Raw genomic sequence first — 27,436 nt, forward strand, 5'->3', positions numbered from 1 at the left:
AATTCTAGACACTAAAATTCAAATTGAATTTCAGAGACCTGCTTCCAAGTCACTCAAATAGGTAGTAATGCTGTGAATCCTCTGCACATCCCCTACTAGTCTTTTATGTTGTTAATTTTTCTTACCAGTATATACGCCATATATTACTCCTCGCCATAGTTATTACAAATATTTAATCAATTTGTCATTTGCTTTCAGTTTTTGACATGGGGGGCTTTTTTTTTCTTCATTGTTTCATTATTATTTTTTTAAGCTTATTTATTTTGAGAGAGAAAGAAAGTGCATTTGTGTGTGAGCAGGGGAGAGGCAGGGAGAGAGAGAGAGAAACCCAGGCAGGCCGCTTGCTGTCAATGTGGAGCCTTATGTGGAGCTTGATCCTACCAACTGTGAGATTATGACATCAAGAGTCGGACACTCAACCACTGAGGTGCCCCTCATTATTATTTAGTCCATTATCTGTGCCCTTTATAAACTTGCCAATTAGTCATAAGTCCTCTTTTGGTAACTTTGGAGAATTTTGTGTATGCTTATGACAGCTATGCATGCCTTCTCCCTAAAATGAGCCTAAGCACACAGATAGCAGGGGATTTGTTATACCTCCAAGGTCATTCACAGGCCCCAAGTTGAGAGCTCAGATTATATAGTCCTTTCCTATCCCATAGTCTTAATTACCAACTTCCATTATCATCTAGGATTTCCTCATTTCATTTTTCAGCATTGATATCTGACCAAATAGGATTTGTTTTGGCATTCAGTATGAAAATCTAAGTTGAATTTTTATAGAAATCTATGTACTCAATGCTATGTGTTAAGTAATCCATCTCCAAAACCAATTTGTGTCGCGCTCAAGTCGCTGAATTTATTAAGGTCTGGTGTAGAGTTTTGTTTATTATTCTGTCAGTTCTTTTGACATTACAGTATCACTCCAACTTTTATACATTTTCTTAAGCATTTCTACCTGTTTGTTTTTCTAGGAAAAATGTAGAACCATTTTGCCATGTTTCCAAACACAATGCCAAGGACAGTTTATGACAACTGTATGAATCTTGGCTTCTTGATAACCGTTGGTTTACCCATTCAAGAAAATCTGCCTCTGAATTATTCAGATCTTTTATTGGCAAAATAACATTCTGAGCTTGTCTTTGGTTCCATACTTTGGGGTATAGATTTATTTTTTGGAATAGTAAATACTTGTATGCTTTGCTTTTACCATTATGCCTTTAATTAGTTATTACTGATTTATAACAGAGATACTGGTTTTTGGTATGTTTTTCTTTGGCCCTTTAATTCACATTATGTTGTAACTGATCACCTTGTTTTTGTGGGAGGGTGTATATATCCATGGATTCTGACTAATGTAATACTTATCTCTGTTCATTTGAGTTTTTTCTCTGCTTTTATTATCCCCAAACCGGTCATTATGAGTTCAGGTTTTGGAGTCAGGCTGACTTCAATTCCAATCCTGCCTCTACCCCATTACTTCCTGAGCAGCCCCGAACAAGGGAAAATGGTGTTTCGTAACCTTGTTAAATTTCAGTTTCTTCATCTGAAAGTTGGGGTAATAACCCAGGATCACCAGATTGTTGCCAAGATTCTATAAATTGGGGCATATGGAAGGTATTACAAATACAGAAGCTGATATAATCGTAAATAGTATTTCTATTATATTAGCTAACAATTAAAATATTAAGTACCAACAATGACAGTAAGCTTTCATGTCTAGGTCCAGATTTTCTCTGGATTCTTTTTTTTTTTTTTTTTTTTTTTTAACTTCTGTGTCTGCTTTTCTTCCTGTGGCTGTGAAGCAGTTTTGGTTTTACACAAGTTTTGTTGAAAATAGAATCTGGTGGGGCGCCTGGGTGGCTCAGTCAGTTAAGTGTCCGACTCCGGCTCAGGTCACGATCTCACAGCTTGTGAGTTCGAGCCCCACATCGGGCTCTGTGCTGACAGCTCAGAGCCTGGAGCCTGCCTGGGATTCTGTGTCTCCCTCTCTCTCTGCCCTTTCCCCACTTGTGCTCTCTCAAAAATAAATAAAATGTAAAAAATAATAATAATGGACCTTGCGCATTTTCTCCATTGGGATTTTTAGTATCTAGTTTCTCATATTAGAATTATTTATGTGATTTATTAGACTAATAGAATTTTAAATGTTATTTCTGCTTATATTATGAATGAAATTTGGTTCTTTAGTATGCTGTTGGTTTAGTATTAGGATATTTCATATATGCCTTTGTGTTTATTTTCCTGAGTGAGATTTACAGTTTCTTTTACTGAATAGATTGTGTGTAGGTGTGTTCTATATTGTGACACCAGCAGCTGGTGAATATTAATTGTGCTCTTATGGAGTATAAAGAGAATCTTTTAAAGCATTCTTTCTTTTTTTTCCCCATTTACCCCTCAAATATATGGTAGCATAGGTTGTAAATGAAGAGTTAGGCTTCTCAACCCAGATTGGTTTGACCTATATATACTCTTTATCTCTCTCCTCTATATGCCTCTATCTCTGCCAGTTTCTCTTTTTTTCTTTTTTACGTCTAGTGATATTAAATTCACAAAATAAATTGTGAAATTTTGTATCTTTTCTTTCCCTGGAGACACTTGTGATCACTGTTATTACAAGTTTGAAGGAAACAATTGGTCCCTAAAGCCTTTGTGAGAAATATGTCTTTGATAAAATTTTCACTTTTAATTTTTTTATCTATATTCCCCAGAACCATGTCCATTTCATAAGATTTTCAAATTTATTAACCAATGATTACATGTAGTTCTATATATAAGTGTAATACAATTGCATATTTTATGGCATATATAGCATCATATAATTATTTTAATATATCTGAGATTAATATAAGATATATATTATATGTTATCTTCTTTGTTAGATGTTTTGTTGCCATTCTTGTTTTTCAAAAGGCTTGTTCTTGGATTCATGCTGTTTTTCCTTTGTCTTTTTTTTTTTAATCACATTAATATCTTTCCTGCCTTCCTTCAGATCACTTTTATTTATCTTGTTGGTTGAATCATGGTTTACCTATTTTTCCCTTTACATTAGTATGATTTTTTTTAAGCTGTACATTTACCTCTGAACACACTTTTGGCTGACTGCCATTATTTCTTAATGATGTTTGGGCTGCTTCTTTGATAGAACGACAATTGAGAGTAATACTTTTAAGTGTTTAACAAATTTTGTTTCTATGGATTTGTTTTTGACCTTTGTTTCCACTGTACTGTGGTCAGATAATGAGGTTAGATAACCAACCACGCTCTGGTCTGTGAGGTATTGTTTTTCCTTCGAGCAGTTGAGATTTCCCTTTGGCTTGGTATGTCTGCAACTTTCCTTTCAAAATTCTGTAGTTGATATGGGGCGCCTGGGTGGCTTAGTCAGTTAAGCGTCCGACTTTTGCTTAGGTCATGATCTCATGGTTCGTGGGTTCGAGCCCCGCGTCGGGCTCTGTGCTGACTGCCAGCTCAGAGCCTGGAGCCTGTTTCAGTCTGTGACTCCCTCTCTCTCTGACCCTCCCCTGNGAGCCCCGCGTCGGGCTCTGTGCTGACTGCCAGCTCAGAGCCTGGAGCCTGTTTCAGTCTGTGACTCCCTCTCTCTCTGACCCTCCCCTGCTCACGCTGTCTCTCTCTCTCTCTCTCTCCTAGAAATAAATAAAACATTAAAAAAAAATTCTGTAGTTGATCCCCATGAATTCTTAAGAAAAAGAAATTACTCTTTGTAGGAGACATGTTTTAATATGATTAAATTATATCCATTCTGTAAACAAATCCTTTATAGTCCTTCTACTGAAATAAGTGGATTGAATTACCTCCATAATAGTGTGGGTCCCTCAGTAACTTTTTTGTACAGTCTTTGATCCACACGTTTCAATGGTAGCATTTCACGCTGTTAGATATTTATGACGGTACCTTATCTTTCAGTTGAATTGTACTTCCTTGTGCTATTCAGTGTTTCTAGGTCTCAAATGTTATATTGCCTGCAACTAATGTTGCCATCCAGACATTTACATGTGTGTGTGTTGTGGAAAAATCTCTGCCCTTTCTTTCATTTTTAGTTTCTGTATTTTATTTCTTTTTAGGGAAGAATGATCTTAAAATAATTTTGGTAGTTTAAAAATACTATTTTTAAATAAAGCTGATCTTTAAAAATAAACATATCTTGCAATAGGGGAGTTCTCCCTCTTGACTCCTCGCTGTGGGAACTTGCCCTACATTTATTTGGTGTTCCCACCTATGCTTATTTCTTCATGTTTAATATCATAAGCTACAAGAGTAGTTAATTTATTTCTCGCTGTTATTTTTCTTTACTTTTCCAAAGAATTGTGTTAAAAGACATATTAAGTCTTCCCTCTGTGTTTGTTTTATTTTGGAGTCTTCAGCAGGTCATTCATAACAACTACACATCCTAGGGTTTTAAATTTTGACCTCTTTATTCATCAGCTGAAATAGATCTTCAAGCTCTTCGCTTAGTTTGGTTTGCAGAGCGTGTGCTTGTAGAGAGGTAGGTTAGTCTTTTTTTGTCTCTCCTAGGAATGTGGATCTTCTGCATTGACTCATCAAGGACAGGGGCTTAGTATACAATTCTTGGGCTTGTTTCCTTTCAGTGTTTTGGGTTTGGTTTTTGGTTTTTGTTTTAGTTTATTTATTTATTTTGAGAGAGACCGCACACCAGTGGTGGAGGGGCAGAAAGAGAGAGAGAATCGCAAGCAGACTTCACACCGTCAATGCAGAGTCTGACATGAGACTTCAGGGCTCGAACCCTGAGATCATGACCTGAGCCGAAGTCAAGAGTCGGAAGCTTCACTGACTGAGCCACGCAGGTGCCCCTCCCGTGAGCGGTTCTAAATGTCCTTTCATTATCTCCTGAAATTAACTTTGCAGAGAGACTCAAGGCAGAAACTCTCTTTTGTTTTAAGTCCTAAATAGTAGCTTTTAAGGTATTATCTGTGTTTGAAATTTTATATATATATTACATACACACATACACATCAGGAAGGGCATAGGGGATGCTGTCCTTAGTATTCCCTGAAACAGTCTGAGTCTTTCAAGTCTACCTTGGGCGTTTTAATCAAGTGGGATTGTGATGACTAACACAGCCTATCGTGGGCTTCCAAGCTTGAGCCCTGGAGTCTGAGAGGCCTGGATGCAAAGCCCTATTCTTGTGTTCGTTACATGATTGTTAGGAAAGAGATGTAACCTTTCTAAGCTTTGTTTCCACATCTGGAAAAAGGGAATAATAACATTGTCCCCCTGATGGGTTGTTTCGCATGCATGATGTGAAGAAATATACCGTAAAGCACCGGTAGAAATCTGGTAAGTAAATCGTAAAGACTCGGTACATGTCGGTCCTCAGGGACAGACAGAGCTGCTATCTTGAAGTGAGTTTCTGTTTCCTGGCCTCCAGGTCTGTCACCTTGTCTTTCCTCATCATCTCTTCCTGATTTTCCTTATAACAAACAAACAAACAAAATAGCTGTGGGGGCCGCAACTGGGTGGCTCAGTCAGGTAAGCCTCTGACTTCCGCTCAGTTCATGATCTCAAGGTTGGAGGTTCAAGTCCCATGTCGGGCTCTGTGCTGACAGCTCAGAGCCTGGAGCCTGCTTCTGATTCTGTGTCTCCCTCTCTCTCTGCCCCTCCCCTGCACATGCTCTGTCTCCCTCTGTCTTTCAAAAATAATAAATAAAAATGTTAAAACAATTTTTTTAAATGGTGGGAAGTTCTCACATTTGTATTGGACCTGATTAACTTAATTTCCCACAACACCAGTTCCACCATATCCATATCCATATCGATGGACTCCCGCTAATGCAGACTTGCCTTCTGCTAACACCACTTTCTGCTGCTTGTGGTCTTTCTCCCAGCTTCTCTTCTGGCATCTCAGCTTGCTTTGTTTATCGATGTGCTCTCTTTCTGTTCACTGTCTTTTCCACAGGCTCCATATTCTTTTTCCTCTCTGTCCTTTTCTCTCTTTTCTTCTCTTTTCTTCATTTCCCTTGCACTTCCCTCTCAGGTTTCCTTTCCTTGTTCTTTTTCCTTCCTTTCTGTCTTCTTATGTTCCTATTTTTTCCTTTTTTTTTTTTTTTAAATCATTCTCAATGAGAGTATTCTCGATTCAGGCTTCAGAAAAGGTGTGATGCTGCCCCTCCCCTGCCTAGCACCTAAGCACAGACCTACTCAAACTTTGCCTTGAAGGATCAGATGATAGATAAAACCCTTTGATCCATTCCAAGATCCTGGCGTGAGGAATGCTAGGTGAGGAGAGGATCATTAATTAACCCTTCGGTCGAAACCAAAGGTTCGCCAGCCAGTCCCTACATGCACTGGTCCTGGCTCTTCCTCTCCTGACCCCTCGCCAGTAAAAGACAGCAGCGGTGGAATGGACCAGAGCCAGGCTCAGGAGTCAGCCCACATGTGGCCAGGTTCAGCTCTCGCTAATCACGTGATCCTGAGCAGGATTGTGGCATTCTCTCTGCTTCTGTGTCCTTACTTATTTGTTCTAGATTTCTGTTAATCTTAGTTGATCTTTCCCTTGGTGTGTGTGTGTGTGTGTGCGCGCGCACAGTGTATAAGGCTTTTTAAAAATATTCGTTGTTATCATTGACGGCTAGTAATTAGAAAGACTGCTAGGACTTGACATAATAAGCCAGAAGTTTCTAGAATAGAATAACATTTACTTGAAATTCGAGAATCTCAAATGCTTACTGATTTTCACTGAAGTTTAAACAAAGGTGAACCTTGAAAATCCCAGTTTAAAAATACACTTCTTTGATAAGCATGTAGAGAAGCATCACTTGAATTCTTTGTATTCAACAGGGAAGAAATGAGAGAAAATGCTGTAGTTTACAATCATAGTAATAACAGAGCTGCAGCCAAGTATTTTTGCTGCCTGTCCAAGGGTTCAGCTGCTGGCTTTTGAGGTGAAAACCCTGCAGATCGCTGAACTCTGGGAGAAGAGTTTCAAAAACACTGCCATCCGGCAGTTCATTTAACTGAATAAGTGTGTTCTCCGTCTTCGTTCTAATGTTTGGTACCATGTGGCAACTCCAGCATCAACCCAGAAAACATTTCATCTTCCTCTATGTCCCATCAGCGGCCACCTGTCAAGAGGGAAAATGTTCCCACAAATAGAGAGAGAGGATTTGTTACAATCGCAGTGGGTCTAAGCTCTTGTTTCTCCAACCCATCAGCTTGTTGCCTCTGTCATTGGCTTGTTAAAGCCAGATCCCTTTGGGGGCGCCTGGGTGGCTCAGTTGGTTAAGCATCCAACTTCGTCACAGGTCATGATCTCACAGTTTGTGGGTTCAAGCCCCGCATCGGGCTCTGTACTGCCAGCTCAGAGCCTGGAGGCTGTTTCAGATTCTGTGTGTGTGTCTCTCTCTCTGACCCTCCCCTGCTCACGCTGTCTCTCTCTCTCTCTCAGAAATAAATAAAAAACGTTAAAAAAAAAAAAAACCAGATCCCTTTGACAGATCTTAGTGGTATGATTATTTCACAAAGTGCGTACCAATGTGTTGAAAATGCTATTTTGCTCATTTGTTACAGGAACTAAAAAACATACAGTTGAAATTTAGGCATAGAGGAAAAGCGCTTAATTAATTGGAGACTCATCAAATGCTAGTATAGACTCCAAGCTGTCCTTCTGGATTGTTTTGGGATGATAGGTTGTGCGTCTCAATAAATCATAATGACTGCTGTCTCTGGGAGTCTGTCTTGTGCCAGGCACTCTGTGTCACCTTGATTTCTTGCAACCACCCTCCAGAGTGTGTATTACCATGTCCACATTTTGACTGAGAAAACGAAGTTCCAGAGAGGTGCAATAATTGTCTGGTGTTGCAGAAGTATTAGATAGCAGGTCATGATTTATGTACGGCTTCCCGACCATGAAGCATACCTTCATCATGCTCATGGGATTAAGCAGCTACGTTTACTATTATTTTTGAGAATAAATTTAAATTAGAAATAAAAATAACAGGGATAGAGGTGTCTTCCTGCCAGACTAAGCCGGTTCACTTAGAACTGCATATTTATTCACGCTGAGTGCAGGACAGCCTGCAGAATTAGCGGAAAGGGAGAAGTGAGCGATGTCCTCCAGCTTCCTTCCCAGACGTGGGTGTCTCACAGCTTGTCTGGGATAAGCATAGGTAGGAAACTCTCCTACTGTCATATCTTGTCTACTTCAAGAGATGGCAGAACTTGGGAACAAAAAATGAAGGTCAGGCTTAGATTCCAGGTTGCCGGGTACGTGAAGAGAGAGAGGCCTTTAGAATGGCCAGAATTTACAGTCTCTGGGTAATAATGTTGGAGGGAATGGAGGGTATAGGGAGAACTTGTACAAAGTATCATTATGGTGAATTGATTTCAATGCATGAGATCTCTTGGTTAGTGTACCTTTGTCTGACCATTGATCAAATTGTATTCCCAAAGAGTTTATGTAGCAAAGTGTTTCAAGGAAATGATTATTGAGCTTATGGATGAAATACCATTTGTTTGTAAAGCTGCACAAAACTTAACTGATGTGTTTTGGGTATAATGACAAAGTCTGCTGAGAAGCCAAGATTTATAAAGGCGAGAAGACACGTCAGTTTCAACGGCAGAATTTCTCTTGGTAAATTAGGGGCTATCTTCTCATCAGTGTGTTTAGAGACCCAATTTCTGTGCCTTTGGTTTATTATACCCAACTCAGTTCATCAGTGAGTGTTATGTACAAGAGAATATAATAGAAATTCGGCATGGGTGGTCCTGAACCAATCTTCTCCTTTATCTTTGCTGCTTTGGTTCAGGTGTGGATGGCTCATAAGTAGGTGTCTAGATGATGCCGGTACAAGTCACATTTCCAAACCTGGAGGCGTAATTAACTGTGTTTTCTATTAGTATGCCCAATTTTGGGCCCGGAACTTTGGGATTACTGTAGAGCACACAACAGAACACACCAAGCACACTCCCATGAGCAATAAATCCTCCTCTTTGTGGCAGGGCTGACAATCTGATGATCCTTTTGATAGCTTCATTATGTGACAAAAGATCGGTTTCTTTTGTTGGGTGGTCAGTATTTTATTCTTGAGTCACCATCGGTCTGCACTGGATACAGTCAGAATAATGGTTTGACCATCTCGGCAGGTTCTAGACCTGTTCTTTCTCGTCTTTGATGTTCCAGCTCTCCAGGAATCTCCTCCCATAATCACTGACTGATTTAGCATCAGTGCGATGACATGAATTTTCTGGCTACTTGTTCCCATTTCTATTTCACAAAGTCTTAAGGATCATAAAAGGAGATTGGTTTTGTGTTGGATATTTTGTTGACTCTGCAACTGGATGATCGCTGATGGGTCACATAGTTTCCCCATAGGACTGGTTCATGCAATTGCTCGTCATTATATGAGGCAGAATCACTCTTGTATGTAAAAGAGATTGCCCAGTTAGGAAACAGCTTTCATTAACTGGATTTGCTGTTGTGTCTCTTGTGGATCAATTCTCTTTCTCTATCAAGATGTGTATATCTTGTCCCTGTTACCTGTTGCCTGTGATGATAGATCTATCTGAGGGGTTGAAGGGAAGGCTACTTCTTTTTCTCTCTTTTAATGTTTATTCTTGTCACACACACACACACACACACACACACACACACACACAAAGGTGAGCGGGAAAGGGGCAGAGAGAGAAGGAAACACGATCTGAAGCAGGCTCCAGGCTCTGAGCTGTCAACACAGGGCCCCACACAGGGCTCGAACTCACAAAGCAGGAGATCATGACCTGATTGGAAGTTGGATGCTTAACCAAATGAACCACCCAGGCGCCCCGTTTTTCTTTTTAATAAATGCAGGTGAGTCCTTTATTCAAGATTCAAGGTCCTTGTACTTGTTTCCAAGTACAGATCGATGTTGAACATTCACATGTGCAGAAATAGCCAAGAAAACTCTTGTTTTGATTTTTTTACTTTAAATACCAGCAGGAGATTTTAGGAGTCCAACAAGAAGCACTAGAAAAAATGTCTTTCTCAGGATACATCCTACTTCTTTTTTAAAAAACATTTTTTTTCATTTATTTTTTGAGAGACAGAGTGCAAGTCCGAGAGGGGCAGGGAGAGAGGGAGACACGGAATGCAAAGTAGGCTCCAGGCTCTGAGCTGTCAGCACACAGCCCGATGCAGGGCTTGAGCTCACAAACCATGAGATCATAACTCGAGCCAAAGCCAAAGTGGAACACTTCACCGACTAAGCCCCCCCAGGTACCCCAGTCTTCCTCTTTCTAAACCTGCTCTTGAGGCCATTGAAACACTTGGAACCGTTCAGAACAAAAACAGAATACAAATACCAGGTAGTGATAGTGTTGTTAATTATCCTGTTTTTGCCGCTAGAAACTCGAAGTGTTTGTGATAGGGTTCAGATGCAGTACCCGGACTGGAAAAGTGTTACCTGACCAAACTATAAACCCCATTCAAGTGAGTGCATGTCCAGCAGGGTCACAAGTTCATGACCATAATGTTAAACAATATAACGCTCTGATCTACAGTACGAGCATATAATATTACGTTATAAAAATAATCTATTTCCCAGTTTGATATCTTTCTATTTACCTTTGATGGAGTATGCCCAGGCTAAGCCTTTGGAACCTAAAACCCAAATTAAGATTGGAGAATCTCCTGAATTCTGTGGTAAACAAAAAATCAGCCACCTGAGTTGAGAGAGAGAATATTGAGAGGAAAATAGTGTGACCACGAGAACACGACATGCTACACTTTACTTCCTGATCCAATTGTCAGAGAGCTACCAGACACACCACCATGCATCCGCCCATTCCAGATATGTGGGTCCTTCTGGAGATGGTGTTAAGTAGTGATGATGGCATAGGGTCCACAGCCAGCCCGGTGCAGCTCGTTTGAATTGTCATTCTGCCACTAATTCCCTGCATGTACTAGAGTTACTTGTGAAACTCTGAGTCTCAGTTTTGTCCTCTGTGAAATGGGAATAAAAATATCACCTCTGTTCATAAGATGTTTAAGATTACACAGTAATAATGCATGTCCAGGGGCGCCTGGGTGGCTCAGCAGTTGAGCCTCCAACTCTTGATTTCAGCTCAGGTCATGATTTCACACTAATCGTGGAGCCTGCTTAAGATTTTCTCTCTCTGGGACACCTGGGTGGCTCAGTCGGTTAAGCGGCCGACTTAGGCTCAGGTCATGGTCTCGTGGTTCATGAGTTTGAGCCCCGCGTCGGGCTCTGTGCCGACAGCTCAGAGCCTCGAGCCTGCTTTGGATTCTGTGCCTCCCTCTCTCTCTCTGTCTCCCTCTCTCTCTGCCCTCCTCTGCTCACTCTCTGTCTTTCAGTCTCTCAAAAATAAATAAATGTTTAAAAAAAAATTCTTTAAAGATACTCCCTCTCTCCCTCTACTCCTCCCCCTCTCTTCCTTTCCCTTTCCTTCTCTCATAAATCAATCACTCAATCAATCAATCATATTTAACATGCAGTACCTGGCCATAGCCAAGTGCTCTTTTAATGTTGCTTAGTAATTCGAGGTCCTTAAACGATGTGAAAGTTCCTAACAGGAAAAGATTCCATATATACAACTCCCCAGAAAATCATGTATGTTTTCTTGCCTTGAAAGTTCATAGGTAGCTAGCCACATTTTGCAGGGATTTGGAAATGTTACCTTTTACTGTATATTGTCGTTTAAAGGTTATGGCTCATCATTCCAGGAAGAAACCTAAGGAGTGAATGTGACCTAAATCCTTGTGGCTTTTTATGAAGTTTGTGATCCCCAGGCCCAGAAGGGAGGGAAACTGCTCTTTTCTTCCAGGTCAGTTAGGTCTCTTGATTATCCTTCGCCCCGAAGCTCTTGGTGTTTCATCTTCTGTTCTTGGAGGCGAGAGGGGTTTTGTATGTGGGTTCCGGGTAATTGGCAGGAGGGGTAAGTTTCAGGGATGAGGGGGGGTCTTACTTTTAGGGCCGTGGACTGGACGTTAACCAGCACAGGGCATGCTGCCTTCTTTTCTCTTTCAATCTGTGTGTGGCATTCCAGAAGTTTCATAGTCCGACATCTTCACGTCTGCAACATCGCTGAGACCATAAATCCAAATAAGTCCCCAAATGTGAATCAGATGTCTCTGTAAATCCAAGTCTTCTCCAGATACTAGCAAATTAACCTATGGCTATTTCCTGAGCTAATTAGTTCCCCTCCCATGGGTAGCAACGCGACGGATGCAAAATCCATTGGTTTCCCGTATGAACTTCCTCATTTTATTTTGGTGAAGTTCAGGACATTTTGAAATTAAATGATTTCCAAAGCTGCACATTATCAAATGCCAGAGTAAAATTATCTGAACATCTCCTTCTTTCCATGCGTAGTTTCAATTTCCTGAAGCTCATTCCTTCCTTCTAATTACAAGTACTCCAAGAAGAACTACTTTTTACAACTCAGCATGAGAGCAAGTAACTCTTATGTCTTCAGGCCAAATCGAATGCAAGAGGCTTTCTGAATCAGCCTGGATACAGCTGCTTAAGTCACAAGATAAATGTTCCCTGTTCTGGCTTGATCATCACCATCATCATCATCATTATTATATCTTTAGTGCCAAGGGTCACTAGGGAAATGGTCTCCCAATGGTCAGAAACTTGTGCTCGATGTTTCCAAAGGAATCCTGCCCTGGTGATGGTAACATAGTAATCTGGTTTCAAGTCATTCTATTTTTCCCCCCATAAAGAGTAATATTTAAAATGTGCAAGTGTTAGCTGTGTGGTAAATGTTATTTTAAAATCCCAGGGTTGATTTAGACACACTGATCAAGTCCAAGTGCACCTGTAGGTATCTTGCCGTTTGCTCATGGGAAAAAGCAAAGCCAGCATCCATTTGAGAGGATTATGCTGTACCACAAAGAAGTGACTAGAAAGTCTTGCCAGACTGGGCTTATCTGTTGTGTGTGCCCCTCACTCAAATAACGACACTGGGAAAGTTGGAAGAAGATTAGCATTATATCTCTGGCAGATCAAGAAAAACATCTTCTGTTGACTCTATCGTTCAGAATTATCCCTTGACTCTTTTCCTAATTTTCTTGACTGTGGTGCGATGGGTTTACTGAACTCCCATGGTGGATTCGGTATCAGTCAGCAAAGGGCCACATGGTGCTATTTGTTTTAAAATTGAAATTTCTCTGCCTCCTGGGCCGCCTCACGTGACTTCCTTCCCTCCCTTCCTCCAGAGTTTCCTGCATTACCAGGCTCTCAAATTGGTCCCTAGCAAGCGTGTAAAACAAAACAAAACAAATCGGTTTTCATTGTTCTTCTGTTTTTAAAATCCATGAGGTTAGGTTTTAATTTGATTAGTAATTATTTTGTTCATGCAACCTTGGAAAATCGTCTATGTCCAATCTTGCCCCCTCAGAAAACTTTGAAAATGGCAGTAACTATCTGTTTTATCTTTAATCTGAAGACACAGCACAAAGGCATCAGAACTCTATAGTACTTCCCTCTCCCCATCTCCTTCATGCGCAAGCCACCAAATGAGAGCTGTGGCTCAAAACCTTGCAAAATGTATTGACTACCACCCCTTGATGGCTTATTTTGCACCAGAAACCGGTTAGGTTCTTGGCATCCCTTTGATTCAACCAGTACCATGAAGTAGAGTCGGTTAGCGTCCACATGCTAAATGTGGACACTGAAACCTTGAGAAGTCAATTTCACATAAGCAGAAAATGAAAAAGCCAGGATCTGATCATGGGGCCCCTTTGTTAGGAGGTCACTCTCAAAAATGTGTGTGTGGCAAGGGTGATGAGAACGTGTAGTAAAAGTGAAGCCATGTGGAGCTCCATCCTTGAAGTAGCTTGAATTAAGACACCAGGCTTTTCCTCTGTCTGGGAGATGCCAGCGTCCACTGGCATGCGTACAGGGGCCAAAGGGACCACCACATGCTCCCGTCCCACCTCAAAGCATTGTCCCCTCCCATGTTCTGACCCATCCTTGGCAAAATATGCTTCTAAAATGAAGGTGGAGGATGAGAAATAAAGACAATAACTACCCAACCTGCATGATAACTGCTGTTTTTCCCAGTTGAGTAAAAGATTGTCACACCTGACTTTCAAGGTTTACATGGATAGGTGTCTTGGTTAGAATTTCATGCATGCATGGAGTCCAATGCTTTCCAGTAGAGAGGTGCTCTTTGCACACACTCTTTGCACTTGGATTTGTTTTCTGTTTGTTTATGAGTAGTATTGTGGTTCTCCAATGAAAGGACCTTCTCTGCTCAATGACTTGATGCCTTCAGTGCTAGCAATCACAAGAAATAGGTATCCAATAATTTAATATAACAATCACTATGGCGAGCTAAGGATACTCCCATAGCTATGTCTTGGGGCCCAGCTTTGGGCTCTACACCTAATACTCCCATAGCTATGTCTTGGGACCCAGCTTGGGGCTCTGCACCCAGTTCTCTTCCTTTGAGGACACTGACAATACGGACTCGTTCATTTGAGGCTTTTTGCTTATCTCGTACGTACGTACAGAATGCTAAACATTGCTGAGTTTCTTTGTTAAATTACACCTCGATTTATCTGCACATTGTCCAGCTTCTGCTGGACGAGGAATGTTCCTGAAGACTTCAGTTTTGGCTTTAGTTTCCTGTAATTTTCAGGTGACGACGCACGCTTTTACGTAAAGGAAGACCAGGCCAGACCTGGGAGCCATTTTGTTGAGGAAAACTGGAAATCCTCACCCTGTTAAAAATGGAGTTACAACTAATAGCACATTACTTCCTAAATGTAAGGTTACGTTTTCTACCCCCTCAGACTAACATCACCTCTCCACGTTGAGAACCAGAGCAGCATTTGTCAACCCCGACCCCAAATCGCTGACCCTTTGTTTTTAGTACTTCGCCATTCTGCTTTTGCTTTTTTAATTTGCTTGTGACTCTCTGCTTCCCCCATCTTTTTTTTTTTTTTGGTACAATGATTCTTACCTTGTCTTTCCCCAGTCCGTTTCTGACCTGGAGAGACGTGCAGCATGTTATTGTCAGGACTTCCCGTGCAGGACATTTGAACGCTAATGACTGGAAAACCAATGCTGCGGGTTTTAAGGGTGAGAACTTCTTTCATATTCTGTCACAGGCAAAATATTTTTATTTCCCCCCTCCCCCATTTTAAATGGAGAGCAGGAAATAGAATTCCTCAAAAGAGACTTGAAATTGTGTGCTGACACACAAGGAGCTTGCTCTTTGAGTAAAGAAAAGGCAGATTCATTTTTTTTTTAATTCAAGCAACACATCAAAGGCAGATTTCCTTGGCTTCCCACGTCATGGGTCAATTTCTTAAAAGACAACCAAGTTCCAAGTATAGTCAACGTATGGGGCTTTTAATTAGTTTTTTATCGCTGTCATTGGTTATCTGAGTGGTATTTGTACCAATGTATTTACAAATTCCTCATCTTCTATAGGGATTGCTTCCACTTAAAGGCTAACTGGTATATTGTGTTCACTGTTAGTTGCTAGGCCATGCTTTGTCTGCATTGTGTTTTGGTCTCTTTTTAAACTTACACAGTGGCTAACTCCAAGACATTACATTATATGAATAAAAAGTTCCTAGGAAGCTTTATACCACACAGTCTTTACACAAGTTATGCACAAACACAAATTAAGCACAATATGTAATAAGTGCTATTTTTTTCATGACTGAGGGTTATAGTTACCACAAACTATCTTACTAATGGTAGCCATTTTGCTCACCATCGTCCATAACATATGTTATAATGAAAAGAAAATAATTACATAAAGCCGATGTCCTAAACCTTCATTCACATGACCTCAATTTTAACCCATTAAGTTACAACAAAGATTACTCTTGGTTATATCTGTAGACTTAAATTTACTCCCAGATAATCTTGGTGTCATTATATATCCCTAGGGGTAAAAAAAAAAAAAAAAAAATAGTATCCCATACTATAGGGAATATCTACTTAAAAATTGAGGTTCTGGTCCTCAGATCATTGGTAACATGTTAAAGAATCCTGAGCGAGTCATTTACTTTTTTGGGCCCTAACGTCCCCAACTTAAACATTTTAAAAGCGGAATAATATTATCTACATATGATTTCTTAAATAGGATTTTAATATATCTTTAGTGAAGTACACCCAATGTATGCAAATCTCCATGCTGGAAATGTAAAATGTAATTTAAAAAACTACTTGCAAATAGCTTAGTATAGCCTCATGCTTAGCCCAAACCTATAAATATATCAGATAACCTGTGCCATATACAATGTGTCTTTGGTTAACACCTTCACTGAAGACTTCCTCCATTTTTAGAAAAATATCCCTCTGCTTTTGAGTATTATCAAACACCTCTCCATACTCGTAAACTCAATAATCATCAAGATTGGATGAACTTGTAATCTAAAGAGTGGTAAATACTTGTTGGGATCACATTGTCTGAAGCCCTAATCAAGACACTTGATTCCAAAATAGCAATTATTACGTGCGGCATCAAAAACATTTCACATGTCCAGTTGTCCGTCATAGAAAATCCAGGATGGACTTCACCGGAAGTATATGTTTTATTTTTATTTGCCTCCACACCCTACCAGCTCTTTCTGTATAAATCCGTGAGTCTGGGCAGTGGTTTTGGGGAGGGGGCAGAAGGGCCCAGACTATAACCTTGGCCAGCTTAGTGCTGCGATGAACTTTTTAGTAGAAGGTTCACAGACTAAGTACATTGACCTCCACGAAGCTGAGGAATCAACTTTAACCCAAATAAAAGTTTTAGTTTTACTTATCCCTTTTTGGCAAGTTAAAGAGAGCAAATGGTTCTAATAAAAAATGCAACTCTTTTGAAAACCTCTGTTGGTTTTGGAGAGGGGGAAACAGAGGGATTTAGAATAACTCCCCAGATCCAAACCTGAGTCTGAAGGGGGCTCTGGCAAGGAGGAAGGAGCATTTTACTATTGCACGTGGCAATATTTAGTATAATATTCCACTCTTCTCTTAGATCGCTGCCAAGAGTAACAATTAAAGTTCGCTTTTTCATAGATGAATTACCCTGAACAGTCTGGGCTCCCAGTGGAATTGTTTTGTAATTTCGTTGATGGCAAGCCCCATATTTCATCTAAACATGATCATAATAAGAATAATTTTTTCAAGAGTTATATTCTTCCCTACTCTAAGCATTACCATCCCCTCCCTAGTGTCCCACAAATAAAAGTGATTAAGGCAGAGGCTAGCAGGGAGAAGAAACGTGCTTTGGGGAAGGAGAGAATGGAGGTCCCTGGGACTGAACAAAGATGGGCGACTTTTTTATGAAATAAGAACTGAGCAAGCAAAAAATAGCTAATACTTGGAAGAACTTCATGCAAAGAGAGCTCAGCGAGAGCTCATATTTTAAATTAGGTCAGCCAGCGTTTGCAGGCCTCGCTTAGCAGGAACACATGGCCACACATTTCTCCTTAGACAGGAGAAGACAGAAGTTGCCTGCAAACAGGAGTGTGTGGTCACGGCTGCCCTCTCTCTCCTGTGCAACTTAGTCCTAGTGCTGAGCAACGTGTGTGCCTGAAACGAATCCGAAAACATCTGTGCTCCCCCAGGCTCGCCTTGGTGCCCTAATGTTGAGCAATTTAACTTGTTTGAAGCAATTTAATGTGTTTAAAAAAAAAATAAAACCCGAAAATAACTTTGCAAATTGGCTAGTAGGTGCTCAGACCTGCATTGGGAATGTCAATATCAGCATCAGGCCTGCATTGCGGATGTCAATATCAGCATCAGGCCTGCATTGCGGATGTCAATATCAGCATCAGGCCTGCATTGCGGATGTCAATATCAGCATCAGGTCTGCATTGCGGATGTCAACATCAGAATTTCCCTTTCATCAGGGAAAGAGCACAAGCAGCTGAGAGTAGCAACCAATTCAGTATTGGGGTCTTGTCATCGATGAACTTGGCAGTCATCACTGACAACTCCAGAAGAGCCAACACCCTATAGAACAGTTTCTCACCAAACACTGCCAAGTCCTTACATTTCTTCAGAAGTACCCATATGTACTACATCCCAGGTCGAGAGTAGAACCAGATGATCAAGGAGCTAGGGTGATGTGGGCCCCACCGCAAAGCAGACTCCAGCCATTGTAATCCACATGTGTTACGGACCTGGAAATGCAAGAGATTCCCTCCAGCAGCAGCTGCTGGCTTCCTGTTGACCAGCACAGGGAGGCTCTCGTTCAGACAAGGAGGTTGGCCTTGAGAAACCAAGGAATGTGGCTCTCTGCTGACTCGTGTGTTTCTCTGACAGTGGGATTACCCTGACCTTGCATGCTGATGAGCTGGGTGTACAGAATTTCCTTCTTTTTCTGTGTTCTCATTTTAGTAACATGCTATACACAGTCAGATAGTAAGAGTAACTCACAGTGAAGGGACCCCCCCGCCAAAGCCAGAAGGTGTTCATCAATATTTTTATGCTAATGGTACCTTAATCTTTAACAATTTTACTTGAACTCAGATTTTTCTGTCCTACTGCTTCTTAAATAATAATCACAATCACGGATAGTGTAGTTAAAAGGTATTATGCAGAAGATCCTGTTTTCAAACATAACATGGACCAATGAGTACCTACCTATGGAAACAGACTAAACATTAGTTGGATTGTTCATTGTGTGAATAATTTTGGCTACATTCCATACATCTTTTGACTTTAAACTTCCTCTGGAGATAGTTTCTTTAAAAACAAGTGGAATAAATCCCATGCACTTCTCAAAAAAAAATCTCCTTGAGGTTATTCATGAGAATAGGAAAGTATTTGTATGAGGCCAGATAAACAGATGTGATATTTGCCACTAGAGAACTGAACTCCGAATTCCTGTGTTTCGCTCCTGCTCAACATTTGTAATGCTAGGAGATGACTTCGACATTAAATCATTTATTTGGGGTTTTTTCCAGTGTTACTTCCTTCTCCTTTGATGCCTTCCCTTCCCTCTCATGAAAAGTCTTCTCTATTTTTTTTTCTTTTCTGTGCTTTTTCATACCCCCTTCATGTACCTTAAAATGCACAAATCAGCTATAGAAGCAAGGGCTTTTTGCCATTTGGATGTTTCTCTTCATGGAACTTAATTTATGCAGTCTCTTCGTTTATTTATTTACAAATACTTCCTGATCAATTTCTGCATGCCAGTCGGACACATGTTGAAGTGCACCCAGAAAGGGGAAGGGAGAGGAAATGTCAGGGGCCCCGTGGCATTGCCTAATCTGGTCGGGCCACGATATGATTTACATACACACACAGAAATTTACACTGCACTTTTTTTCCCTTCTGTCAAGCCCAAATGATCTGCCAGTTCGCATTTATAAAAAGTGTCAATGCAAACTTCCCTGGTCATCTCAAATGCAGCCTAACCTCAGCAGAAAAAGGCCATCTGCTGTAGAGACTGTCTATGGTGGTAGGTCACGGATATTTCAACCAGCTCTGTTTGTGCATAGATGATGTATGGACCAAACCAGCCATGCAGAGAACTTTAATTGTGCATTCTTCTAGAAGGCATGGCCCTTATCGTTTTAGCTCTTTGTGATCATCCCCTCTGTTCTACCGCTTTAATCTGAGGAAACTGCAAATCCGTAGTCGCCCATCCCCCTCAGTTGCTGGGGCTGTGTCCGCTGATCCCCGTCCCCCAGCCCCAACGAGTTCTTACCTCTGGATCGCGGTCGCAGTTACAGGTGGAACTGAATGCATGCCACGTCAATGCTTTAGGTGTTTTGCAAAGTGTCTGTATTTGGATTATATGACTGTATACAGTTAAACGCTCTTAAATTTAGGAACAGGAATAGACCTCAGATAATAAATTAGGACCTTCTGTCATCTTTACTAGGCGAAAGAATGAAAAAAATGTTATTGAAACTCAAAAATGACAACTAAGTGAGCGAGGTTACCACGCCTTCCATTTCACTGCCCTCAGACTATGTAAGTCTTTCTTTTTCTACCAGCATGTTGCTGAAACCTTCCCATCCTCACTGACTCTTTCTTTGACCAAAACTAAACTACTAGATTTTTTTTTATTTTATAATTTCTAACTGATGTCCCATCGTGGGAAAACAATTGACAGTCTAACATGACTTCCTAGCCTCCAAGGCCCTAACTTTTAATAACCTTTATTACCTTTAATTGCCATCATTTACTTCCACTGGTAGGGCTGGTAATTTTAAGATGTTCCAATATATTTTTAATACCTATCTGTCCTGCTTTCAGTTTGTAACACTTATTAAAAAAGAATTAGACATGCTGAAATCATGAAGCATGCCATGTGTTGAATTGAAAGTAAAGGTTTTGAAATGTGTGTGTGTTTTTTAGTGTGTGAAGCAATATCTGATATATCACTGTCTGAAAGGGTAAAGCTGTATTTTATTTTATTATTTCACTGCCCAAATAATACTTCATCTTTGCTACCTAGCATGTGGATGCAATGTTGGTAGCTAGGATTAAAGCTACGTAATGCACATTAATTGGTCATCCGCACATCATGTTTCTGATGAAAGGTCAGAGTGATGCGGTATTAGAATCACTGGAATATGCTCGATTCCAGTCCCCATCCTGGCTGTAGAAATAAGGTTTTTTTATAATCCAAAGAAAGAGGGAAGTGTATACATTTGATTCCACCTAATAAAATATACTCATTGGAAGTGCCCCTCTGAAGTTCTTTACAGATTCCATGTGTTAAACTATTGTAGTCGATGAATGCAATTTCTTTTAATGTGCGTTAACTTAAAACCTTTCGTTTTTCTCCTTACTGACCATTGAATATGGGAGCTTATCTTCTTGCTCATTTAATAAACAAAAAAATGTGAATCACACATAATTTAGGGATTTTATCTTTATCCTTTTGTCTGGTAGATGATTTGCCTAAATATCCAGTTGAGAACGGTAATAGGGATCTCCTGACAGCAAAGTGCTTCATCTTTGCTGAATCAGAGTCTCCCATCTAAAATATCCACTTGTCCCAGGAGAGCATTCCACGCACGCCTCACTAAATAAGTGAGGTTTAAAAATCCCTTCTACCGATGGGAAATGTTATTTTCTCTATGTCCATCTTTGACTGAATGGTAGCATTAGGTTTTGTTCGACTCTGGGGGTGTTTTGTTTAGTTGCGTTTTACTTTTTCATCCCTAAGTAGATAAGCCTTAAATGCATGTGGTTTCACACTTAAAACCTGTCTTCGACACAGAAGTAAAATGATGGTTGCACTAAGTGACTATTATCTCTGTACCAGATATAATTAGTTAATGAAGGGAATTATGTGTGGAGTAGTTTTGTGGCTTTGCCATCATCTTAAGGACCTTTAAATCCTAGTAGACAGTCTGTTATTGATATTTTCTGTGGCCTTTGAGGAGGCCAATTAAAGTTTTTGTGTCTTGGTTTTTTAAAATGTGGGTAACTCATACTACACTGAGTTGAATGAAAAGTACTTTGAAAATGGAAAATACCAAATATGAAAGGAGTCCTAAAAAGAAAGAGTCTTAAATGTATATTTTCATGCATCACAGCTTCCTGCTCCTTGAAATGTTGTGAACTAGAATGCTGTTTTAGGGATGAAATTAATTAACGTACTTTGAGTGGGCGAAAGAAGATGTATTAAGGATTTGGTAGTATAATTATCACTTAGACAGCATATAGTCTTTATCCCATAATCGCATACATACCATAGTATAATCATACCTCAAACGCGACTGTACCTAAATTCTGTTTTGCAAATTAGTTTTGATGTTTAAATGTCATCTTGGCTTCAACCTACTAAATCTTAACAGTTGTAATGCATTACTTCCCCATAGGAACTAGTGATAGAAATCTGAACTGATTATAGCTATCCGTGTCCTGTTGACCCTTGAGTCATTAATACAGTATGAAAGCTGTGAGCATGAAATATTATTTTTGACGATATGCAAAAGCTTGTACACTTAAGAGAAAGTCAGTGTCTCTTTTTGTGTAATCACCTGATGAAAACTGATTTTACCAATTCTAATGAGGGTGTAGTTCCCAAGGTATCTTTCCGACTCTTCCTTCAGCGTATGGGTTTAGCTTTGAATGGTAGCAAATCTTGATACTTTGTGGTTACAATTGGTATGTTAGGCAAAACCAAAAATCATCAACCCCAAAACCCAGTGATTACAACGGATAATCAACCAGGGCCAATGCTATTTTCAGGCCAAAAGTGTGTTATGACTATAAAGTAATGAAATGGATTTCTATGAAGCGCTAATAACTGGATTCTGAATCCAGTTGCAAAATGAGATAACCAAAAGGGATTTAAGCCAAGACCGTCTTATCAGAATGCGTACATGCACACATACAGAAACATTCTCTTACAGAAGCTTTTAAAATTCAATAATCGTTTTCTTTGGGGTGGTTTTGGGTTCATTTAAAAGAAAATAAAACAAAAAACTCACTCAACAGAGTGGTTGGGAGCCTGGCCTCCAATGTCAAACAGCCTGGGATTGATTTCTCAGCTCCATAAAAAAACAAATAGTATATCTGGTAATATAAATACATTCTTTTTTTTTTTTTTAAGTTTATTTATTTTGAGAGAGGCAGAGAGAGTGTGAGCAGGGGAGGGGCAGAGAGCCAGGGAGAGAGAGGAGCTGAAGCAAGCTCTGCACTGTCAGCACAGAGCCCGATGTGGGACTTGAACTCACGAAACCGTGAGATCATGACCTTAGCCAAAACTAAGAGTGGGATGCTTAACCAACCGGGCCACCAAGATGCCCCAATATGTATACAACCGCAGTCAACATTATTGGAGTAAGTTTACCTATGAATTTTTTTTAAAAGCACCATTTTAAGTGTACAAATGTATCCGTCCATGTTAACCATCACCATAAGCAAGGATAGAACATTTCTGTCACCCCAAAAAGGCTTTCATGTTCCTTTCTCATCCCTTACCTGCTATGCAACCAATCTGCTTCCTTTCACTGTAGATTATATTGTCTTTTGTAGACTTTTATATAAGTAGACTCATTGAGTGGCACCTGGGTGGCTCAGTCGGTTAAGCGTCCGACTTTGGCTCAGGTCATGATCACACAGTTTGTGGGTTCAAGCCCCACGTTGGGCTCTGTGCTGATGACTAGCTCAGAGCCTGAAGCCTATTTCAGATTCTGTGTCTCCCTCTCTCTCTGACCCTCCCCTGCTCACGCTGTTTCTCTCTCTCTGTCTCAGAAATAAATAAAACATTTAAAAAATTTAAGAAAAAAACCAAGTAGACTCATTGAAAAGTGGCTTCTTCCTGTCCATATAGTATTTCTGAATTTCCTCTAAATCATTAGGTATATAAGGGGGTCAATTTCTTTTTATTGCTAAATGATATTCCACTATGGGGACATACCACAGTTGAGTTACTCTTTCACTTTTTCACAGACAACTTTGCTGTTTCGAGTCTAGGGTTGTTGAGTTAAGCTGGTATGGGTATTCATGGATGAGTCCACAACTTTTTGGGACCTTAGACAGTCAGAAAAAGCCTAATTGAAACAGAGACCCTGAGGAGTGGGTGAGCAACCCAATGGCTGACCAGATGTGCAGAGCATTGGCCAAGGCCTGCAGATTACATGGAGATCTGGTCAAAGAAGAGCTAGGAGGCCATCATGGCTGGACGGTGTGGCAAAGGGGAAAGGAAGGAACACTATCACATAGAGAATCTGGCACAGCTCTTCATTCATAGCGTGCACTTAGAATATTACCATCTACCTACTGCACATTATTCTCACCTTTAATATTGAATTAATAAACAGTTAATATTCTGCTAAGGTTTTCCTCTAATAAAAACTGAGCATGTATACGTAGGGACGTGCCTAGAGCTCTGGCCATTAAAATGCTGTGTGTAGCTGAGAGATTAAATGAGCTTCCCTACCACTTTCAAATATCGCACTCACTGCTTTATGTTCACCTGTTTCTTCTATGTATATTCTCACCTTTTTAGGCTCATTTGGGTTATTGTTTTCATTTGTCGGTGATTTTAGTAGATGATTCTGGATAAAAGGTTAACTTCTTTATTTTGAGTCATCTGTTTTTGTGTAAGACTACTTGGATTTCAATAAATGGGCTTGAAAATATTGAGAAAAGTATCATCTGCTCGTTAATGAAATATATTAATGTCACATATATAATCTCGATCGGAAGCATAAATAAATCTAATAAGAGGGCGGAAGATATTTGGGAACTTAAGAGTTGCCAGTGGGATCCGAAGCTGGTCGGAAGTATGCTCTAGTGCAGCTAGTCAGTTGAAAGAGATGCATTATTTTGTTTATTTGTGTTTCTTTGCGGAGTGGGGGGTTAAAACTGGATGAGACTGCTATGGGGAAAGGAGTAGTCAGGGTTAGGAAGAAGGGGGAGCACTCAGTGTAAAAATGGCAGGTGTGGCATAATCAGAAGAGGAATTTAAAAGAAACTGACAACAGAGGTGCATGGGTGGATCAGTTGATTAAGCATCCAACTCTTGATTTCAACTCAGGTCATGATCTCACGGCTTATGAGATCCCGCTCGGCGTCTGGCTTTGTTCTGACAGCGCAGAGCCTGCTTGGGATTCTCTCTCTTCTCTCTCCCTGCCCCTCCCGCATGCCGCCCCGTCACTCTCTCTCTCAAAATAAACAAATAAACATTGGAAAAAAAAAGATTTAAAAGAAACTGACAGAAAAGCTACTTGAATCCCAGAGTTAGGGGTTCTCGTTTCACTTGAAAAATATTTTGGAGCTTCTGCAGTGATTTGAGAAGTGAGTCGGTAACAGCAATGACTTTCAAGCGAGTTGATTCGAGTTGCTTGTCTGATGTCAGAAAGAATTTTATTTCTTAAGCTGATGGCACAAACCTATTGGTCTTATGGTGTGTCCTACAAAATGACATGTATGTAAGAACCTAATTTGCAGAAATGGATGTGAATTCCCTTCTGGTGATCATTTTATATTATCTTAGTATGCAACTGTGTATTCCGGACCTTACGGGCTGTGCCATTCAGTGAAATTTTTGATCATCTCTTGGCATCCTAAATGAGGAGAGTTCCAGAGTTGAGATATATAATCATCTTTGCTAAATTCTTTCTTTCTTTTTTTTTTTTTTATAAAGTAGGGCAAGAAATGCTTTTTGAAATCACTCTTTAATCAACCCAGGGCAAAAGGTGTGAGGACAAGATTACTCCTTGAAAAATGTCAGGCCAGAAATTGTGCTTCGAGACGGCTTCACAAATTCTCTTTGACCGAAGTCTTCTCGCCGGTCATTATCATTCACCATGACCTTCAGAAAGCCACTCGACTTCGGATATTTGAATTATTATTCATATGCGACTATAGTCTTTGTATCTCCCATGTGACTTTGTAGAAATTTAGAGAAAGCAAGCACCATAATTCTGGGCGAGACTCTTGAGTCTCTCTAAGACAGATGCAGGTGGTGTGATAGAAACAGTTATAGTTGATAAATGACTTTCTCTTTCTTAAAGTTTGCGTTAATATTTTTCTTTCCTGTCCATAAAGCAAATGTAGAATTGTCTATAGTTCTGGGAAACTGCTCTGCTTATTTGAACCCACAGGAAGCTACCATGATATGTTTCTTTAACGCACTGTGCAAGATGGTTTTTGTCCGGAAATCATTTGCTTCTTTTCATGGTTTATCCTCAGAAGTATCCTCAGAGCCAAGGCAGAAGATAGGTGTTCAGCCTTGTCCTAGAATTCAATATTGTACATCTTAGAATCCTAAAATCCCTACTGAAATCCAGCCACAATTGACTAAGGAATTGGAGGAGATTGCTAAAAATGCAAGAAATATCTGTGAGTGTACGTTAGTTGCACAGGTTATTAACTGCACTAGGGAGCTAAACTGAGGGTTTCGGTGGAGACTCAAATCCAGCCTGTGATCCACTTACCAAGCCATGTGCCCCAGGGGGAGACGATGTCCACCTAGGGAAAGAGGTGCCTTTCTCTAGTTCATGCCAGCCTCATTGCACTGAATTCTGTTGTCATTTCTCTCAGATCTGTCAAAGGCATGACCTGTCTTTTAAAAAACATCTACCCTGGGCTGGTTTGTTCATTGTAACCTTCACCTATTGCTTCAACCTTGACATTCACAAAACCTTCATTAGCAGTCTAGCTTAGCATTACAAGGGTCAAATAGAGTTTTACCAGTGTCTGTGAGGATTTCATCACTGTCTTCAACGCCAGCTCTCTGGACAAAGTTTGCAGTAAAATCTTAGAATTGTAAGTGACTATGAGTGCTCATAAGTACAAATCTATTATTCTTTTCATAGACTTTTTACATTCTCTCATTTTTTATGATCCAAAACGATTGATGTTTCATGAATTCAAATGTATACTCGTATATTTGGGGCCAGTAGAAGATTCATATTTGGGATAAAGAGTCCTCGTGGGGCGCCTGGGTGGCTTAGTCAGTTAAGTGTCCGACTTTCGCTTAGGTCATGATCTCGCGGTTCGTGGGTTCGAGCCCCGCGTCGGGCTCTGTGCTGACAGCTAGCTCAGAGCCTGGAGCCTGTTTCAGATTCTGTGTCTCCCTCTCTCTCTGACCCTCCCCTGCTCACGCTGTGTCTGTCTCTCTCTCTCCTAGAAATAAATAAAAAAATATTTAAAAAAAAAAAAGAGTCCTCGTAAGTATTGGTCTATGCCGGATGCCTGAGCACAGACATAAAGCAGTGGTAAAAGGCTTTATTTGAAGCTTCTGGGACGATCATCAAGCTGTCCTGGCAAGGTACTCCCAACGGACCACCTTTCCTACTGTCTATGGAATAGAGCCTTAAATATGAAAGGAAGGGGTGCCTGGGTGGCTCAGTTGGTTAAGCTTCTGACTTCAGCTCAGGTCACCATCTCACGGCTCTGTGCTGACAGCTCAGTGCCTGGAGACTGCTTCGGATTCCGTGTCGCCCTCTGTCTCTGCCCCTCCCCTGCTTGTGTGTGTGTGCTTGCTCTCTCTCTCTCTCTCTCTCTCTCTCTTAAAATAAGTGAATAAACATAAAGAAAAGAAAGGGCCCAAATGAACAAGAAAACAGGGCCATCTGATGAATCTTTTTAAAGTACAGTTTTAGTAAAGATGGCGTAGCGCAGCCTTTTATTCCCTCCAGAGAGATCTTTATGTTGGTGCCAGTGCCTACAGTATAAGCCAGACCCAAAGATTCAAAGGGAAATCCTGAAAATGAATCCTGCCCTAGTTCTACGCTTAACTTCCCGAGGGCACTGCGTCTGGCAAGGTACAGTTACGTGCCCGGCGATCACTTTGCAGAATCCATCTGGAGACATTCTCTGTGAAATAAATAGATCCAGACTTTTTTATTTCCTTAAAATCTCCACTCAGACTTTTTACACGTGTTCACATCTCGCTGGCCTCGGGCACTGCAAAGCAATTAAACTTCGATCACACATCCCAATCATGGCTTCAGCAGGCTTTGTTTTATGGTCCTATACCAGAAGCCGTAATGCATCCTGAAGTTGCCAGAGTCATCTCT

The 27,436-nt window shown here is 40.4% G+C and overlaps 1 protein-coding gene across 1 annotated transcript in view; it reads left to right on the forward strand.

The window, feature by feature from the left end:
* Positions 1-27,436, forward strand: part of PCSK5 (proprotein convertase subtilisin/kexin type 5) — a 336,435-nt gene that overhangs the window by 94,640 nt on the left and 214,359 nt on the right. Inside the window, exon 8 of the mRNA XM_039242170.1 lies at positions 14,962-15,065. Coding sequence (XP_039098101.1) covers positions 14,962-15,065 — 104 coding nt within the window. The remainder of the gene's footprint in view (positions 1-14,961; positions 15,066-27,436) is intronic.

Source organism: Hyaena hyaena, unplaced genomic scaffold (genome assembly GCF_003009895.1).
Source record: "Hyaena hyaena isolate Hyena2069 unplaced genomic scaffold, ASM300989v1 scaffold_206, whole genome shotgun sequence".
Classification (NCBI taxonomy): Eukaryota; Metazoa; Chordata; class Mammalia; order Carnivora; family Hyaenidae; genus Hyaena; species Hyaena hyaena.